Source organism: Agelaius phoeniceus, chromosome 3, assembly GCF_051311805.1.
Source record: "Agelaius phoeniceus isolate bAgePho1 chromosome 3, bAgePho1.hap1, whole genome shotgun sequence".
NCBI classification, from domain to species: Eukaryota; Metazoa; Chordata; class Aves; order Passeriformes; family Icteridae; genus Agelaius; species Agelaius phoeniceus.
In genome coordinates, this window is record NC_135267.1 from 19,947,883 (window position 1) to 19,967,861 (window position 19,979).

The 19,979-nt window shown below is 35.5% G+C and overlaps 1 protein-coding gene across 21 annotated transcripts in view; it reads left to right on the top strand.

Moving 5' to 3' along the window:
- Positions 1-19,979, top strand: part of RIMS1 (regulating synaptic membrane exocytosis 1) — a 164,702-nt gene that overhangs the window by 115,407 nt on the left and 29,316 nt on the right. For 13 of the 21 annotated variants that reach the window (XM_077174811.1, XM_077174812.1, XM_077174814.1 and 10 more), the window contains one exon: positions 8,652-8,884. The exons of the other annotated variants lie outside the window; for them this stretch is intronic. In XM_077174811.1, coding sequence (XP_077030926.1) covers positions 8,652-8,884 — 233 coding nt within the window. The remainder of the gene's footprint in view (positions 1-8,651; positions 8,885-19,979) is intronic. 21 annotated transcript variants of the gene reach the window in all.

Sequence of the window (19,979 nt, forward strand, 5' to 3'; positions counted from 1 at the left end):
GTTTTTTTAAAAGTTTGGGATGGTAATAATGTTCATTTTTTGCAAAAAAAAAAAAAAACAAAACAAAGGGTTTTTACATTGAAAAAAGGCTGATGAAGATTTTGAGGTGAAGCCATAGGGAGAAAGCCTTCTATAAACTTGTTTAGAGAATGAGGCAGGAATTGTAATTATCTTCTTACTTGACTAGTTTATTACTGCTCTGGGAAATGACTCTTTGCCCCATAGTTTTTATTTGATTAGTGACAAATCATTTCAGACATGTCTTTGTTGGTGGTCATACACTGCCTGTTGCATGGGATTTTATTGTGTCTTGATGCTGTGGATTCAACATTCCCATCATGAGGGAAGTTTGGAGCAAAACTCACCTATGATTCTTCAGGGCTCTGGTTTGTTTAACCCAATGACAGAGTAAGAGGTTGCATGGTTGCTGAGTTCACCATGCAAAATGGGATGATGGCACATGAGGAAGATTTCTCTGCAAAAGCAGAGAAGATAGTGAGTGTTTTGTGGCTACAAATGATAAACTGGCCATTCTTAGAGGGAATGATAATATACTAAATACTTGTGATAGGACATTGAAAAGACTTCTTTTGTTCCATTTCCACAGGAATTTTTAGGAACTGTTTTGTTTTCGGAAAGAGTGATAAAAAGAATTTATTCCTCACTTTCTTCTTCTCTTTCTACTTCACTATCGCTATGAACTCTTTCCTTCCAGGGATTATTGTCCATTATACTCTTTTTGTACTTCAGTTAGTTGACTTTGTCTTGAGTCATGCCTGATGGGCAGCAATTGCAGCCTCCCTGCATCCTGGAAGTTCTAGCTAATTTTTCCCAAATGCAGATACAAGAGGTGCAGTTCCTGAGAGGCACTGACTTTCTGCCTCTGACCTGGAGACAAAATAGTAATATTCAGGAAAAGTATGATCTATTTAGCAATAGGGCCTGTGGGTGAGTGCAATGTCACTTTGTAACAAGAAACTTTCCTGGTGTCTCTAAACCTGGTATTTGATATCTTTGAAATCTTTAAATTCTTTGAAATCTTTGAACATGAGAGGTATCACTTAAAGACGTTGTTTTACCAAATTGACAGGTACTCAGAACTGTCAGGTACTATATTTGTGCCAAATAGAAGGATCACCTCATTGGAATCTTTCAGTCAGGCATTAGCCACTTCTCAAAGTGAAGTGAATTGATAATTTGGGGTTTGTTGTTGGTTTTGGGTTTTTTTCTTGTAATTTCCTTCAAAAGGGTCAGGCAATCTGCCATGGTATATCAGCTGGAACTTAGAATAGATTGAAGAAGAAATTTGACCATGGGCAGAAACAAGGCATGGAAAATTTCTACCTAAATTTTTCATGTTTGACAAACAGAATAGATATAGGTAATAGGAAAGGCAATTTTTGTCTAAAATCTCCACAGTGCAAGCATCCACTGCAAAACTTGAAGTAAATTGCCAATTTTACTTTGTTTCTGATTATCCAAGTCACTGCAGCTAAAAACTGAACCCCAAAAAAGTTTCAATAACTGTGCACTTCCCAGTTTCATTAGAAAGAAACACATTGAGCATGACCTGTGAATAGTTAATATTGCTGCTCAGGTGATCTGTCCTGGGGCAAGGACAGGCACTCTGATGTAACCTGAGTCACAACTTCTGCTTTTTTCAGGGGAAATAGAGGGCAGTAGCCTCCAAATTATTACCATGACGGCAACATAAATGAAAACATTTTAGATAAGCTGCTTAAAAAATATAATGTATCCTCTTTACCCCCAAAGCGTGTATTACAGATGGAAACTTCTGGTTTTGAGGTCATTTATATACAACACCAAGGTGAAGCCAGAGTAATTAATGTTCTAATTATTCATTATCTAAAGATAATGATTTTTGAAAATCCATCATTATAAACTGCTTTATGTATCTGTCAGAGAGGGAGGGAGATGGAGTCTTTAATCCCTTCAGAACATCTGCACATGAAAAATGTACTATGGAGAATTGCCTCTGCATTTTTAATTATCTAATTATGTTTCCTCTTTCAAAGAAACTGTCACATCACCAGCAGTCTTTCTTAACAATTTCAGAAAAATGGAAAAATTATTTTAATTGGTTTTTCATTTAATTACTGCAGTTGATAAAGATGAAATGTAATCCATAAACTTTTAGTTTAAGTACATTATGCTAATATTTTGAAAAGGCAGTACTTGTTATTTTTAGATTAAAGAAACATAGCAAAATAGTTTTAGCCGTGGCTCAGACCTCAGAGTACTTATCACTTCCTTTATCTTCATCTCAGTTTACTATATTTTTATAATTTTATCTGCACTTTTTTTGTTATTTCTGACCTTGCACTATCCCATTCAGCTTTTCAGATTCTCCTCCTGCATTTCCTTTTTTTTTGCTATTGCCTGTTGCTGTTAGCTACTTTTGAAAAGGAGCAGTGAGCAATCTATTTCATACCAGTGAATGTAGCATTTTTTACATGAAGAGCAGCAACACCACAGGTACTTCAGTACCTTGTGCTTTAGAGGGAAAAAAATACAACAGGGAAAATAACATTACTCCTGAATGTCATGCAAAGAAAGAAAAATTGGTGAATTGAGCGTTCTTGATGTTGAAAAAAGCTTCCTTCAGTGTGGACATACACATCTTTGTGTTTGTCATACACACACACCCCCAATATCTATTTTCTCGATACAGATTTGCATCCTTTCTATGTTTGGTAACTGAATATATGCATGGCTATATGCAGTCAAGTTTGAGCTGTGTTTGTCCTTTGATTCACATGAGCCTTTCCACATCAGCTTTAATAGCAATAGTTAACCCTGAGCAGTGCCCCTGGAGTGGCTGCTTTTGTGTTGGTTTCATTTTATGATTCATGTCATTAGTTGGCTTCAGGCTGATGGTGCCTTGGGTATGTGCAGGCAGACACATGGGCTCCCACATACAGAGCCAATTGTTCTGCTTGTTTCAGAGAATATAAATTAAGTTGAAATGTTCATGGCAAATAATAAAAAAATCTGCTTATCTTTTGCTTGGAAAACAGTTAAAATCTGCTTATCTTTCATAATGTTCAGGCTTGCTTTCTGAATTGTTATTCTTTTGTTTCATAGAGAAATGCTAGTTTTCCAAGTTTAAAAAGTAGAAACCTGTCAGAGCTGTGAAGCTGGCACAGTTCAGTGGTCAGTGTGCTCCTGAGAAAAGCATTGTCACAGCCCAGATTCTGACATACTGTGTTCAATGTGGAAATTTCCTGATCTTCCAAAGTAGGATTTTAACCAGTTAAGCTCCCAGAGGAGGCTGCTGTAACAAAATCTTCCCCAGCCCTTAGCTCAGTGAGAGTTTGCACACTGAACAGAGTGGGACTGAGGATGCTGGGGATTTGGCATCCCAGAGGGAGCAGCTGTGGCACTGAGTGGCACTTCCATGCAAAATAGGAATTCTCAGCAACAAATATAACTTAGAAATTACTGATCTTCAAATATCTTAATACACCAATAGGACTCTTGACAGCAGAAGCAAGGGGGGTTTTTTTTGTGATTTTAATAGCTATTTCATAGGACATATTTCACCCTAGGACAATCTAATATATGATCAATGTGCATGTGAAATAAATACGTAGTTCCAGTAGGTACAGACTGTACGAAATTATTATTTGATTGAACCAACTTTTATGGTCTAAAAAATTCTTTTGACTAACTAGAGAGAATTATAATATAGAATATATGTTTGTCATTTGGTTTGTAAAGCACCATGCTTCAATTAATTTATTAAATGCTAATGAATATTTTTAAATATTTATTTTAAAATTTACAGTAATTTATCTTGCAGCAAATGTAATATATCATATATAATATAAAATATAAATATTTTCTTAGAATAACAGAAATTCGTAGATAATTAATAGTTTGTATTTATTGATTACATATCATATAATACTAATACAAGATGCTTATTTTTAGAAATGTAATGTTCCTCATGATAAAAATATCTTCCCTTTGGTTCAGAGCTATTATGTGTTTAGGAGATTATTAGTATTCATGAGCTGCCTCATTGCAAAAGGGTGCACAGGGCTATGAGTGGTGCTGCAGTCGGCAGCAGAGAGGGGAAGCTCAGTGCCTTGTGCTGCTGGGGGCCCGGGCTTCTGCTGGAAGCTTCAAGTTGCTGCAACTGCCTGAAAAGAGCTCACAACATCATCTGCACAGCAAGGGATACAGGGCATCATTTATTTACTCATGGCTTGCATTCTTGGGAAAATGGGTGGAGGAAAAATGAGGGCTCATGAAAACAAACACCTAAAATATTTTTTTGTACATCATCAGTAATTCTAAGTGAATGAGGGAAATGCTTTTATTTTAACAATGACCAATCAGTTCAGATTTTTTCTTTGAAAGGATTTACTTCCAGATATTACATAGGTGAGTTTATGGACAAGTATTTTTCTAGCTTTCTTACCACTGTGTTACTAACTTTCTTTTTCAGGTGGATTGTGCAGGTTTTTTATGTAATTACTGAGAGATCCTGAGTATATGTCTATATACCAATTTTCTCAGATCAAATGATTTTTCCAATATACTTTAATGGATCTTGAATATGTGTATAGTAGTTATCTGTACATAGAAAGATATATAATGATGTAATACAGGTACTTGGCTTGATTTTAGTTCTAACTAGTTGAGTGTGCTGTACTTTTTAATTTAAGCAAGTATTATCCACAATGCTCTTATAGCATGCTCATCTTATAAAATTTCTTTCAGGGTTAATTTTATGGTATCTTGTAACTCAAACTACTCTTTGATTAAGTTTTTTTGTCTTAAAAGCTCATTCTTCATTCCCACAGATGCAACTTTCAGGTAGGGGCAGCTTGCATAATTGAATGTGTTGCTTTCTTTCATAACTCTGATGGCTGACATGTGAATACAGTCTTGATGTCTTGTGTAGTTCAGGTACAACTTTAGAAGGGATTTGTCTCCGCTGCATTAGTTTTGGCAGGAAATAAAAGCATTTTTCTCTGGGTGGAAGGAGCAGTGTCTTCCCTGCTGATGCAGGAACCTGGGGGTAGTGTCTGACACCAGTGTTGGGCAGGCTCCTCTGCTCTTGCTGGGGTTACAGGGAGGTTTTCTTTAGAAGTTAAATTAAATAAATTTTTAAAAAGTTAAGGATCCATTGGCTCTTTTTCTATGCTGAATATCTGTTAAGTAATACACAGGCCCATTTATATTGTCTGTAACCATTCTTAATATGCACAACAATTATGTTGTTATGGCTGTAATTAGAAGTACTTAGAAACAACATAAGACATTTGCCAAACTATTAATCAGAAGAACTGCTAAAGATCATAAAGTAATTGTAAATAAAAATTTAGTGAATTAATTAATTTATGACTTAATGGACTATATGAATAAATATGTTGCTCTTCATAATACTGCTACAGAAAACAATATTTATTTATTGTGTTATGATAACTAGGTTTAAATATAATTTAATAATTTACTAATTTTAGCCACAAGCCTGCAAAAACTTGCATCTGCATTTAAATGAATGTGCTAATAATCCCAGCAAGTCTGGAAAACAAAATAAAAATTTAGGTATGTTATCAAAACAGCTAAGTGCAAGGGGATGTATTCATGCAGGTCCTTTTCTTGTTTGTGCTTCATATATGAAACTCTAACAGTAGTGAATAAAGCAAGAGTGTGAGTTAGGAGCTTTTTCTTCAAGTGATAATCAGTAATAATGGCAAAACATTGTTTTAAGAGTAAAAACAAGAGTAAAAACACAGTTCTAAGAGTAATCAATTAGATGGTATAAGAATGCTGAATTTTAAATGCTCATTCTTTTGAGACTGTTTCAGTTAATGAAAAATAAAAAAATAGCACAGGGTTTAGATGAACACAAAGAAAACTTAATCTGTTTGCTTTAACAAGAGGAAGTATTGGGCAGCTGTGTAAGATCCTTGGTCCTATCCCATTATGCCCATTTCTAGCAAATTAATAGCTATTTTGTACTAGTACACTGGAACATATTTTCTAGGAAAGTAGGACTTCATATTTGCAAGGTAAAAACAAGTATAAAATTAATTTGAATTCTAAATTTTTCTGGGTTTTTTTCCAATTAAGATAAATATTCTAGTTCCATCGACCTGTTGCAAAGAATCAAAAATGAAACTTATATGAGTTTTTGAAAAAAGTGATTTTTTTTCTATTATTCAGAAACTTTCCCTGAATTAGTGAATTCATACATCAAAAATGTTTTTTTCCAAAAGTTATAATACTATCTTTTCCTCATTTCTCAGCTGATGGACATCACTGGCTCCTAAATACATATTAAATAAAGGGAGATTAGAGAGCATTTCAGGTAAATTGTAAAAAAAAAAAAGAAGTGAAGGCTGGCATAAAAACATCATTATTTTGGTATTTATTATATTCATAAACACCTGAAATTCAGTAGAGCAAATTCAATAATATGGTAAATAATTCTTTATTTGCATGGCAGATTTTATAGTCCATTGAACTTTAGTGCTGGAAATTATAGGTTTATAGATTAGCAGGTTAGCAAAGCACATGCCATTGTTGGCAATGTAGAAACAGTCACAGAAATACAATTCCCAGTGCTGTTGGCAAGAAATTATCCATGTGGAAAGGAGTTGTCCATGTCTAATCAAAGTAGGAAGTAGAGTCCCCCAAAGTGAGGCCTTTGAACCTTAAAATAGTGAAGTGTCTCTTGCTCCAGAGAAGAAACCAATTAACAGTGTTGCCTTCTATCCCCCTACAGGCCTTTTCTTTGATAGTTGTGTATATATGTGTGGAAGATGGTACTTTATGAGTTTGGTTTTTTTTTTCCCCATCTAAATTTCTTCCTAGAATGATTAATATGTTTGTGGTTTTGCTCACATTTATGTGAGTGTGTGGTGGGGAGAATGGTGATAGAACACAAAAGAATTCTACAAGAAAACTTTAAAATAAAAATGTCTTCTATTTTTGCCTTTCAAACCCAAAAGCCAGTCAATAAAGTTTCTCTGGGACAGGAGGGAACACGACAGAACCTATTTTAAGTTCAGTGTACCTCAGGTAGTCCACTAAAATGTGTTCTTGAGTACTTTGGTGCATCAAGCAGCTTGTTCTGTTTAATGGCGTAGGTGGTTTTTTATCTGAGCTTGACAGGAGCAGATTCTAAGTCCTGAAGATGGTTAAAAGCCTATGCAGAGGTTGATAGTGATCTTTCTATTAAGTGTTGTCTAGTCAAAGACTTAACTTTTCCAACTTCATTTTCAAAGAATAATGTCTATTTCTATGTTCTTTTACCTATGGTCACACATTAGTAACCCTTGGAAGCTGCCAGTAAAACAGGGCTACACCTTTTTAATTATAGTTTAGGGATACAATTTTTTATACTTTCCTGGATCTATCTTGGGACAGGACTAATTCAAGCTCCAGCAGGGCCCAGATCCATAGGAAGTTACAGGATATCATATTTTCTCCCATTGACCCCTTTATTTTTCCCAGTCTGATTTCTTATCTGTCTGAAACTTGCCATGACACAAAAAAGCCTCTAACCCCGCTCTAATTTTGACTGGGGGAGAGGTAGTGAGGGGTGATGGGAATGGGAGACAGGACCAGGCCATTCCATCTGCTGGGGAGGGAACTTGCTGGGAGCAACTACAGGGCTATTGGTTAACAAATAAATTTGACTTCAAAATACTGGAAAACTGAAAAAAAATCCTAAAACAGCATGCTTCCAGTAGGTCTACTATTCAGAAATACAAGGTCAAGGAATTTCCTACATTCTTGGCCAGTTTAACAACTGCATCTGAAGTGAGTCCAGCTGCAATTTAAATTTCTGTCTCTGCACAGTGACAACTAACTTTATATTGCCTTTAGAGCTAGGACATTGCTTGGCCACAGCAGACCTAGGACTGGGTATTAGCATGTCCTGTGTGTATTTGAGACTGTTCTCTAAACTGTGTTTGTGAATACATTATCCTGCCTCTATACAGTGGAGCAGAAAAAGGATTTGTATAGAAACATTCAAATGCAATTCAATGCAATTCAGCTAGAGGAACTCATACAGAACTGCCAGAGTGATTCATTTTTCTGTCAATCAATGAAAATTCTAGTGGGTTATTAGGGATTTTGCCTCAAAATTATTTTGCTTTCATATTGTGATTATTGCACTTACCTCTAATGAAGTGAGAGACTGAAGACCTAAAAATACTACATATTACATGATCTCTTTGAAAAGTATGAAAATTTAGATGATATTTTTATTTCTGTTAGGTCTTTGGTGAACACCACTGATAAGATGAATGTGTTAAACTACTGTCCCACGATAATTTTCTTTGGTTGTAAAATTACTGTTTTATTTGTTTCTGTATTGTGGGGATATAGACAGGAAAGCTTCACATAACTTTTAAGTGTCTCTCTGTTGCTCTGAAAAACATGGGGAAGTGGTCATTTTATTTGTTCCCCTCAAAGTGGAGGACAAACAATAGCATTGGAAATACGTACTCCGAGGAGCATCAGATTAAGCTTTTACTTGTGAACCAAATAAATGGAAACATATCAAGACTTAAAATTAATTTAGTGATTAAAAAATAATAAGGCTTTTGGAAATGCTGTTACACAGACAAATTAACGTGTTTGTTTTTACTTTGTAACTGTAGTACATTTACTCCTAAAATGCAAGGCAGACGGATGGGGACTTCAGGGAGAATCACAAAGAGCACAAGTGTGAGTGGAGAGATGTACAAGCTGGAGCACATTGACGGCAGCCAGTCGGACACGGCCGTCGGCATGGTCGGAACAGGTGGGAAGAAAAGGCGCTCCAGCTTTAGTGCCAAAGTGGTTGCCATAGTGTCTCGAAGGAGCAGAAGCACATCTCAACTTAGTCAAACAGGTGAGTGAGGCACACAGTCTTGGAAACAGGACTCTCACCAAACGTGGTTTACCATAATTTCATCTGTGGCATCTGCGTTACATGTATATGCATATAGACTCCTCAAGAGATATTTTCCAGCTGTAAATAAACTCCTGATATATTAATTTTCTTTGATTATTTAACATCTGCAAGAAACAATATACAAATGTCTTTTAGAATACGTGCTGTAGTTACTTTCTGTTGTGATCAATGAAAACTGTTGTCTTTTAGAAGCCTTGTTTACAGGTAGGCTAGGAAATGCAAAGAGACACATGTTGGTATCAGCAGTGGATAATGGTTTGCTAAGACCAGCTTTTTATCTGTAGGAAATTTCTTTCAGCAGAAGTGTTGAGTGTGAATGTGGGAACTGAAATCTGAGCAAATGAATGGCAGTTATGCAACTTGAATCAGAGGTTGTACCTGTAGTGGCATAAAATACATTTTTAAAAATTATTTTTGTTTTTTAAGTTGAGAGTTAATCCAATACTTTATTTTTTTGTAAGTAATACTGGCACGTTGGGGTCAGTGATTTCAGATAAATTAGATGACAACATGATGCTTCATTAGGAGCATAAGCCTTCCAACTCTTTATTGTGACTCCAGAAATCTTAAAAGCTTCATATCAGCATAGCCTCCAGGAACAAAAGCCCATACAGAAAGATAAAAAAGGGAAGAAGAATGTTTTAAAGTCCCTGTCCTGCTCCTGAACCCCAGTGAAGACTTCTGCTTTTGTCTTCATTGGGAGCAGGACCTGACCCTAAGGGTCCTTTCTTACTAAGAGAAGGAAAACAAAGAGGAAAAGCTTCAGCCTAGCATGCAATGCACTCATATTTCAGCATTCCTCTCACATAATCAGGGTATCTAAAATAAGGTAAGTAACAATATTGTTTATTTATATCATCAAATATTTCCCCCCTTTCCCCTGGTTTTCTTTGATTGCCAGATGAGCAGGAGAATTGATCCTTTCACAAGGAAAGCTTGGTCAGTTATAACAAGAAGATTGTTATACACTACTCTAAGATCTGTAAGATCTCTACACTACTCATGAATTTTAAGTCAGTATATAATCATGCAGTTGAACCAAATGATAAATGAAACTGAAGCCCAGAACTGTAATTAATATTGTGTTGTTCAAGAATGCACGGTGACTGTGTATGAGATTGGAATACAGATAGTTGTACACAGTAAAATGCTATTTTAGATGTAGCAGAATCAATGGTGTGCTCTGTAAGTAGTAAAAAGTGGTGTTGTCATGTAGAAAGGATTTCTGATATTTTAATCCACTTAAAATCTGAGCTGTGACTTCCAAGCACTTCTCAGTATCTTCTATTTAAAGCTCATATTTTCCTAATCTTCGTCGAAAGGTACTACAGCTCTCCAAGTTTTGCTTGATGTAAATTTCAAAACAATAGGAATTTTGCAAGGAATGGAACTTCTAAAGTTTTCCTGAAACTCAAAGAGCAAATCAAATATGAAAAACATGATTATGTATTATTCATGATTGTAAACCAGTTCAGAGTCATCTTTACCTTGTCATGTTTTGACTCAGGCTAAGAGTATTATCTATGGCATAATCAGAGCAAATAAAAATGTGTCATTTTTTGTCAGTCGCTAATTTTGAGTTTTGTCAAAAATCAGTGAATTAAATGAATGCATTTTTTTAGAACAATATGCACATTGGACTTGATAGATTTTCCCAATGACATTGTTAGAGGCTAAGTGCTCATGTTCTAAATCAGGAACCCACTTCCCTCCTTCCTATATTATACAGGATGAGAGGAGAAACATAAAAATGTCTATTTCATTTTAATGTGCTGTACAACTTACTAATGTCTCCACTATTGAGAATTACAGAAAATTTCTGTTATGACAACATAATGTATACTGGGTACTTCTTTAAAATTTATTATGTGAAAACTATTTCTCATAGTCAAGGTCTGAAGTTTTGGAACTGATGTGAAAATTTATGGGCCTCCAAAAGTGGTAACAAGTAGGAACTTTTGGGACAGATTTTCAGGAACTGGAGGTGTGCTGTTGATGCAGTATATGTATTTTAAAGGGAGTATAAAAATATAGAAGTAGATGTGTAGCCTCCATAGGTTGTTCAGGTTTTATTTCTATGACTTGCATGATTATAAGCAAGGGAAGCATGACAAAGATAGTTATTTGTTTCTGAAAACTCAAAATAGAAGATCAGAAATAAAAAAGGCAGATTTTTTTTGAAAAGAAATATAAATTCTATATTCTTATGGATTGAGTAGATCTGAAATTCTAGTTTACTGCTGTCTTCAAAGCCAGTAAATTTATTACCATCTCACTTTTTTCACTTGAAGAAATGGTCCAAAAGGGCTGCATTTGACTTATTGTAGATAATTCTTCCTTTTAACATACTGCATGGGCTTGATGTTATATAAAAATAGAACTGGTGTGTATGGAACTGCTGCAAGGTAGCTATTATTGATAGAATTTTATTTTCTATTCAGCTGAAAAAGAAGTGTGTGTGTGTGAGCCTGTGCATACATGTTTGTGTTTACACATGCACCCGTGGATTTCTTTGCACATATGGAGCAGATTCTTGCATGTTGAAATTAGAAGGACCAGTAATCATTATTTTACACACCCTGTTCCATGCTGTTGGAAAATATTTATTCAGAATATGTGCCGTATAGATGGTCAGTGAAAGAGTTGGTTTCTATTTTTATGTAAATCTGCAATGAAATTATGTATTTTTGATGCACCTTCCTTTTATGTTTAAGATTTCATAATACTTGTAGTGACTGTTCTGTGAAATCCCTACTTACTATGTATTTGTTCATTGCGCCCACAAATTGGGTAGATTAGACAGTTCACTAGAAAAAGCTTTTAATCTTCTGATAATATTCCTAATGAAAATCCAGCTCTTCTTATGTTATCACAGTTACAAGGAAGAAAAGGAAAAGGGAAGAAAAAAGAAGCAAAACTCCCAAAATGACCACAGGAAATTGAAAATAGCTCCAGGCATACATAACCATTTTAGCTGTAATCCAACTTTTCTAGCTTTCTTTGTCAGCCTTATTTTGGTAAATAAATATAGACATATAAACAGAATAAATATGTAACTGCCAATTTTCTGAATACAGCAAACTAAACTTTAAATCACAGGAAAATTATAGGAAACTAGATTAGAATAAAAAAATCATCATCAGTTGTCTTGATTTTGTGTTACAACATTATTCCCTTCTACAGAAAATCTTACCTTGTAGTTTCTGTATCAACTGAGGCCAATATTGATCATACCACATTGTGATTTGGGGTTCTAGGTTTGTTTTGAATGAGATGAAAACTTCTGTAATAGGAGGGAAGAATTTTATCAAAGAATTTGTACCATATATAGAGACATAATAATGCATTTAGAAGTGGATAGAGGCAATGGGGGGTGGGTATCATCAGTAAAATGAGTTCTGGAGAGAAGGAAAACCTTAATCTCAGACAAAAAGAAGTATTCCTATCCCTGGATCCCTCTCAATTCTCCTGGTACATGCAGGCATGTGCCTTAAGAAAGCAAAAGAATTCCTCCCTTTTGCTTTCTACCCCCTGGTCAGAAGATAGTGCTTCAGAAAGACCATCTTTCAGAAAGATCATCTTTCTTCTTTGTAGAAGCACACTTTTCTTCTCTTTGAGTGCCAACAGTGCCTTGCAACTATTTTGACACAGATGAGAGTGGAAGAGATGCAGAGAAGGAGAGCTAAGGAGCTTAGAAGAATGGGCAGCATTTCTAGTTTGACATTACACTGATACCAGGTCAATTTTGTAAATGAACATCCCTTGCCATGTTAATGGTGTGAACCACAATGAGATTTTTCTGTATAAGAACCAAAGTTACTAGCTTTCCATCTTCTGTTGGTGAAGTTCAACATCAACAACCTGAAATGAAGCCATAGGCATTAATGTTTCAAAAACAGATTGCATACCGTGGAGCAGAGCTGAAATCAAGTGTTGTCACAAGGTGAAAACAGAATGAAGAAAAATTCTTTTCACTTATCCTTGTCTCTGAAGTGGATACTTGGAGGGAATCGAAGTGTTTGTCTGCTTCCCTCAGGAAGTAACTTGCTACCTGAGCAAAAACACTATCTTAGAACATATTTCCCTATATAAAAACTAGAATTTCCTGCTAAAGTATATTTTCTGCCATTTTCTTTAATTTATCCTATAAAGAAATGGGCTTCTGTATTCTTTTGAATTAAGCTCCAAATTCTCAATTTCAGATAAGATAGTCTCATCTAAGTGAGGAAATTGTCACTGAGCAGTAAAGTTCTGATAGTTGTGCATTCCACAGTATAATAGTTGTGCATTCCACAGTATATCTATGCTCTTTTTGTGAGCTCTCTGCAGCTCAAAGAGCTCTTCCTCATCCAGTTGATTGCCCCACATTTCACCTTCCAAGACTGGTCTCAAGGTGGCTTTCTCTCATGGTTGCTAAGTTTTAAGTTGGTTAAGTAAAGATTCAGAAAATAAAACCTCATCCATTACTCTGCTGATGGAGACTATGATGGTTCACTGGAGGTACTTAGTGACTGTTAACAAGCACCCCTATGTTGTGCAAAAAGCCCTTGCTTGGGGAACATGGAAATTTAAGCAAAGCAATGCTTAAATTGAGCCTTCCAGGCTCAGAGTACCTAATTTCAGAGTAGACACTGTCATTAAAAAAAACACAAAACAAAACCCAAAACCAAACAAATAAACCAACAAAACAATCAAAAACCAAAACCACACATTCCCACCCCCACCCCCCAATCTGTTAATCTGTTCTTAATTTTCTCAGTCTTTTTTTGTTTGGAAATGCTGCCAGAGTTATTTTTCTGTCCATCCTTGTAGTAATTTTATGAGAGATAAATGAGAGATACAATGAGAGATAAATGAGTAGGTACAATGAGAGATTTCCTACTGATCTAGATGGTATGGACAGAAAAAGCAGATAATAAATAAGAAATAAAATATGCTGGAGAGCAAAGGCCTTTGGCATAAGGATGGTTTGTTTGTTGTCTTTCTTGAGAGCACCATTGCTTCTTTGCATAATTCTGTTTCTTTTTTACAAGGGTTTGTGGCAACCTTTTCATGCAGTGGTCAGGCTTTTTTTCCCCCTGACATTTCATATTGATTGATTGCTTGATTGATTGAATGACAAGGATGCATTTCTAACCATGATTCTTTTATCTCATAAACATGACTATTTTTTTATTACTGTAGTGAAAGAAATTGTGCTTATTTGATAAGAAAAGAGTGCTAGATAAAAGTTTAAAATACTTTATGTAGAATTCAATAAATAATCTATTATTATTAGACTGGATAGAAAGAATGGGTATCAGTAAGGGATACTGGATGTCAGGAAGAAACTGGCAAGGAGGGAGGCATCAATTGGATTTATTACAACAAGCCAGAGAATGTCTGTTAGTTGAATTTAAAGACAAAACCCACAGGCACATTTTGTTGATATTTTATTGAGAACTAATGTTTATGCTGCTAGAATATGATGATGAAAGTGATTTAGAAAGTATGTCAGTTCCTGGTAATCTAGGGGAAGGACTCTTGGGGATGGCTCTGTGCTGGGCCATGAGTTAGACTCGATGATCCTTGTGGATCCCTTCCAACTCAGCTTATTCTGTGAACATTCTGGGATTCAGTGACAGATGAACTTGAGGGTAGAGTAGTTTTTCTGAGTAGCAATCACTGAATCACAGAATGTTCACAGAATGAGCTGAGTGAAAAGCTGTGACAATTCAGATTGCAAGTTCATTCCTTTCAGAATGAGTAATGAAAATTTTGAGATGAAAAAAAATGCAGAAGAGTTCTTGAATCAGAAGGACAGCACTATCAGAAACTGCTATAGTAACAAATAGGTATAAATTGGTTAGAAATAACTTTTATATTTGTATCAAAATTACAGTAAAGTTTCTAACAGAAGAGAGGGAGAAGTATCTTAAACCTCTCAGAGCATTTAGCACAATAGGGAAAGAGCCTTTTTTTCTTGTTGTTTGTTTCTTATCTAGCATAATACCCTTTTGCTGTTTTCACAGGATCTCTTTTCTGATATTATCTTTTTGTATTGCCATCTCTTGTTCATCCAAGGGGAATGCTGCAAGATATCAGATTTTCTAATGGCAGATTCAGAAAATTAGCTTGGAATTCAGAATTAACATGAGAATTAACATCTTACAGCTTTAGTGTTACCTCACAGGGTTAACCTGCTCTACTGTAATTCACATGTTGTTCTTTGTTTTCTCAGAGGAGCATTTCCAAGTATCTGCTTGTTTTGGGCATTGATTTCTGCAAGAATGCTTCATATTTACACATGAGCTTCCTTACCTACAGCTATCTCTGATTCATTATCTTAAGTCTGTGGGGTTTCAAAATCTTTTTCTTAACTTTAGGCTGTGTGTACTTGAAAAGTAAATTTGAGCAGCCTAGCAGAAGTGTGGTGGTCGGTCCTGCAGCTCCCTCATTAGCCTTGCTTGTCTGTTCAGTATTATCTCTGTGACAGTCTTCCCTGTCTGGGTTGGTTTTCTTGCCAGAGCAGCCCCTTAGAGCTTGCTCTGCATAGTTGTGATGATCTATGAGGATAATGGCTCTGTTGCAGAAAAAGAAGATTTTAGACAGTTGTAAATTGACATTTAGAAGGATTTATCTTTTCAGCCAATCTTAAAAAAAAAAAAAAAAAAGCCTTTAGTGAGCAGCAGGGATGGTCATGGTGCCTTAGGGATGGTGACAGGATCTGGGCTCTGCACCTGACACCCAAGAAGGAAGAGCAGCCCTGGTCCCAGAAAAATCCTGAGCTGCTTCTGCACCCAAATGTTTCTGCAGCAAGGGAGCAAGGGATGGGGAAGAAGAGAAGAGTAATGACCAAACAGATGAAGAATAATTGAAAAAAAAGAAAAATACCTGATTATTTTCATAAGAGGAACTCTTTTTTTATAGTAATGATACTCAATTCTTTGAAGCTCTTGAGTGAATGTAAGCATGTTCTCTTTTATTTACTGTTGCAGTCTTGCTGAGGAATTCACTACCCTTAATAGAAACACAGTTCAGTTCCAGTTACTCATCTTCCAAAAGATTTCCTAATAAGGGCTAGTATTTTCAAAGTCCCACTGCTCTGTTTAATTAGTGCTACATGTGGTTCTTTCCTTGTTCCTAAACTGCAAATTTACTTTTTCTCCTGTTATGCGGTTGCCTGACTTGTACTCCAAAGTATTGCTCTGCTTTTGTATTTGCAACTTCTCCCTAGATTTTTAAATACAGATATAACTGCAACAATAACTGTTCTTAGGGCTATTTCCAATATGTTAGTAGCATGGGGTTTAGGAAAATTTATAGCTTTCCAAAAGTATAATCTTTATTATGCCTAAACTATGTCATGCATGTCTTGTATAATTTCAAAATATGCCAAATGTATTTAATAAGTGTAGCTTCACTGCTATGTTTACATTGTATTTTCTTATGAAAGGCCTTAGAAAAAGGCCTATTAAGAGTTCTGGCTATATTTAACTAAGCTCTGTTTAAAGAAGATTTTTATTTGCTTTCTTATCTGATTCACACTGTGTTCACAAGCTTTACTTTGTGCAAGTATAAACACAGAGTTGAAATGTTACCAAAATTATGACAGAAAAAGGAAATAGAGTGGTGCCAAAGGACTACCAAGAGGGAGGAAAATTGTACTACCTTCACATTAAAAATTTCTGTGTAAGTGCCTCTCTTTAAGAGAATGTCAGTCTAAAACTTGTATTTTAGTACTTTTCATATGCTTCTTGCCTGATTAGATCCACAGATTGTGTTCTGGAACTTGCAGAGGTTTAGAGTACCTGTAGTCATTCAGAGGAAAAATGCTCTTCCTCTGTGGCACAGGAATTCACTCCTTTCTCATGGAAGAATAAAGCCCTCTGTTCAGAGTCAGATGACTGAGCTTAATTTTGATAGACTTTTTTTTTTTTACCTTTCAGAAGCAGTCCTTTTCTTATCTAACATAAACCTTGATTCTTTTTTTTTTTTAATTTAGATAGCCTGTTCAACACAGTACAGATACAGGCATCACAGCTCTAAATCCAGTAGGGCCAAGAAATTATGTAGTTTGGTAAATTTTAGAAAATAAAACTGACTTTGTAAAAAATCTTGGAAGTTTTTTGGTTTGGGGTTGGTTTTTTGGCTTCTTTTTGTTGTTGTTTGTATGTTTTTTGGGGGGGAGTTGTGGTTTTTTGTGGGAGTTCTTTTTGTTTCATTTATAGACTATTTTAAAAGATCATACTTTTGATCATAAGATATTGGTAGGCTGAGTTTAAAAAAATGTTCATTTAGTGAATCCAAAGAAGCATTAGATTTAGAGACATTATTTTTATCTTATTAGGACTTTTACATGTGAATGGGCAGATAAGCTTTGAGAGTTTTTTCAGTAAATTTTTTTGGCTAGGAATAGAAGTATTAGCAACAGAATCCAAATAAAAAGCAATAAACCTAACCTAGGACAAAAAAATGTTGTTTATGGGAGGTTTTCAAGGAAAATAATAATGATGATACTGATGATAATAATAATAATAATAATAAAGCTTGCTGCTTTTACTGCAGCTGATTGTGTTAGTGTATTTATTAAAAAAGCTCTATACATATATAAGTCTGCAATACAGCTAATGGCCCTTAGATACTCCAAATTCTGTATCATAAGTAATGAAATATGCAGAACTCAGTAAAGTTATGGAAAAATAGTAATATAAATTTTTAAAAATTATAAATTTTTTGCAAGTTATTAAGGTAGTTGAAAAATTATTTCTAATCTAAAAGTTTATTATTTGATCTTGAAAGCACAAAATTTAGCTTGAGTATTACCTAAAATATCAATAAATACGAATGACAGTTTTAAATAAAATGCTAGCAGTGTCAGAGCAAGTATCAGTTCACAAAACATTTCAGTGCTGCAGAATCTTTTTCTTTTCTTTAAAACCTTTCAGCTGAAAACTTTCTCCCAGATTTGCAGAGCCCTCTTGATACATAGACTCTCCAGCAGGAGCTTTGCATATGGATAGGAAAGAGTGTGAGCACACCTGAGGCACATTCCTAAAAGCATTTTTCCAGTACTTTCCAGATATCAGGAAGGGAGGTTGGGTTCAGCTGGCTGAGATCCAGGTAAGAGCAGCATTGCAGGACACGAGTGGACAGAGATAAACAAGGACAGGCACTGGCCTTGGACCCACAGGTATCAGTCAGGCAGTGTTTCTGCCCCCAGGGCTATTGGCCAGTCCAATGCTGACTTTGTTTCCAAGAAGAGAAGGAGCAGCAGTTTAATGTAAACTGTGTGACAAAGGAATTAAATCTCTGATTGTATAACTTTTATTACCCAGAGTACTCTTCGTACTTCAGATGGCATATAAATTAAATTAACATAAGTAATAACCACTTTGGCAAGTCTTAATATAGAACAAAGATAGAAGAGATGAAAACAAGCACCTCATATTACTTGCTAGTCCAAGCTTGCTTCCTAACAACCAGTCTGACACACAAAGAGAAGGGAAAAGGGGAATTGAGGTACCCAATTAATTTCTTCTTCTTCAGTACAAAGCTTGGCTCTTCAGTGGCATCTGCTTGCACTGCATGCATAAACGTGGCTGATGAGCAGTGGCTTTTGTCCCCTGGAAATGTCTGCTCCCTGTGCTTGGGAATGGCTCTCACCAAAACATACCAGAAGTGATTGCTTTCTCAGCAAATCAGTCAGAATCTAGTGAGAATTTTACAGGTTCATATTTGAATATATCCTTTTATTTTTATGCTGTCATTTACTTCGTACATGTACCAGTATTTAAAGTACTAAAATTAAATTTTGAGTGATTTTTGACCACTCCATTTTAGCCAGGTTATTGCATGTTAAATTTTCTTCAAATTGCCAAGAAAAGACAAAGGAAAAAAACAATCCCAGGAAGTCAGAAATGATGGGATTTCGACAACTGGCATATTATCAAAGTACAAATATTTTTTTTTATCAACTGTGGCATATTTTTACCATTTTCATTAGGCTTTTGAATGATCTGCCAGCTTTTCTTTATTTTGATAAGCAGTTTTTAGAAGTGATTTCCATATAACTTCCAAAAGGGGTCCAATAGTGCAAAGTGATGTTTGTTTATATCTGTATTGATTTCTCTGGTGGTGCTAGGTGCTAAGTATGTCTGTTATTTGGTATAACTTACTCTGAGCACAGCATAAAAATACTGTGCAATGCCGAAGTTGAATTGCTGTTTACTTTTGAGGTACAGTTACTTAGACCTCAGTATGTGTGGCCTCTTTGTATCCTCAGGTCTGTCTCAGCTTGCTTGAATTTACTGAAATTGGACAATTTGTTTAGATTTTCAGACTGAAGTCTAAAAATATTTAACTGCAGTGCCATAGAATTAAGACAAAAAAACACTAAAAGATTAAACTACAGTATTTGTTCAATGAACTGTTGTGGTTTATATCCTCAAAGTTACCTTGAGAATTGCTTTGAAATTACTTAATATTTATAGACATACTTGGTGCTCACAGACAGACACACACATGTAGTTTACTTCTTTTGCCCATACAGCCATTTTTCATATTGCAAAAATTCAGTTTCTGGTGTCTAATCACTTCAAAAGATACACTTTACCAGGAATCTTAGAAATGACATGTTTTAATTCTCAAAAGTTCTAGATGTCTGGCCGTCCTAAAGAAATTCTCTGTGTGATGGAAGCTTGGCTCTGCTTCAGGTCGGGCCCGGTCAGTGCTAAGCCCAGAGGAGGCAGTTGTCTTTCTGCTTTAATTCTGTGATCTGTGAAGCACAGGAGTTTCATGGTTAGATAAGATAGGGTGGGTGCCCAAAACAGTTCCTGCCTTTGAAGCTTGGGTTAACAGGGTACCTTTGATTTTATGTGGTGCTTGGAAAGTATCACTGTGAAACACTACTAAAGTCTGGGGGGCTGGTGGTGGTGGTGTCTTAATAGTGGATTTTGTGTCTTTGGAATACATTTATTTGTGATGACATCTCAAATTCAGAACAGAACTTGTCAGATTGACAAGTTATCTTAACACAGGTGCGTGCAAATGG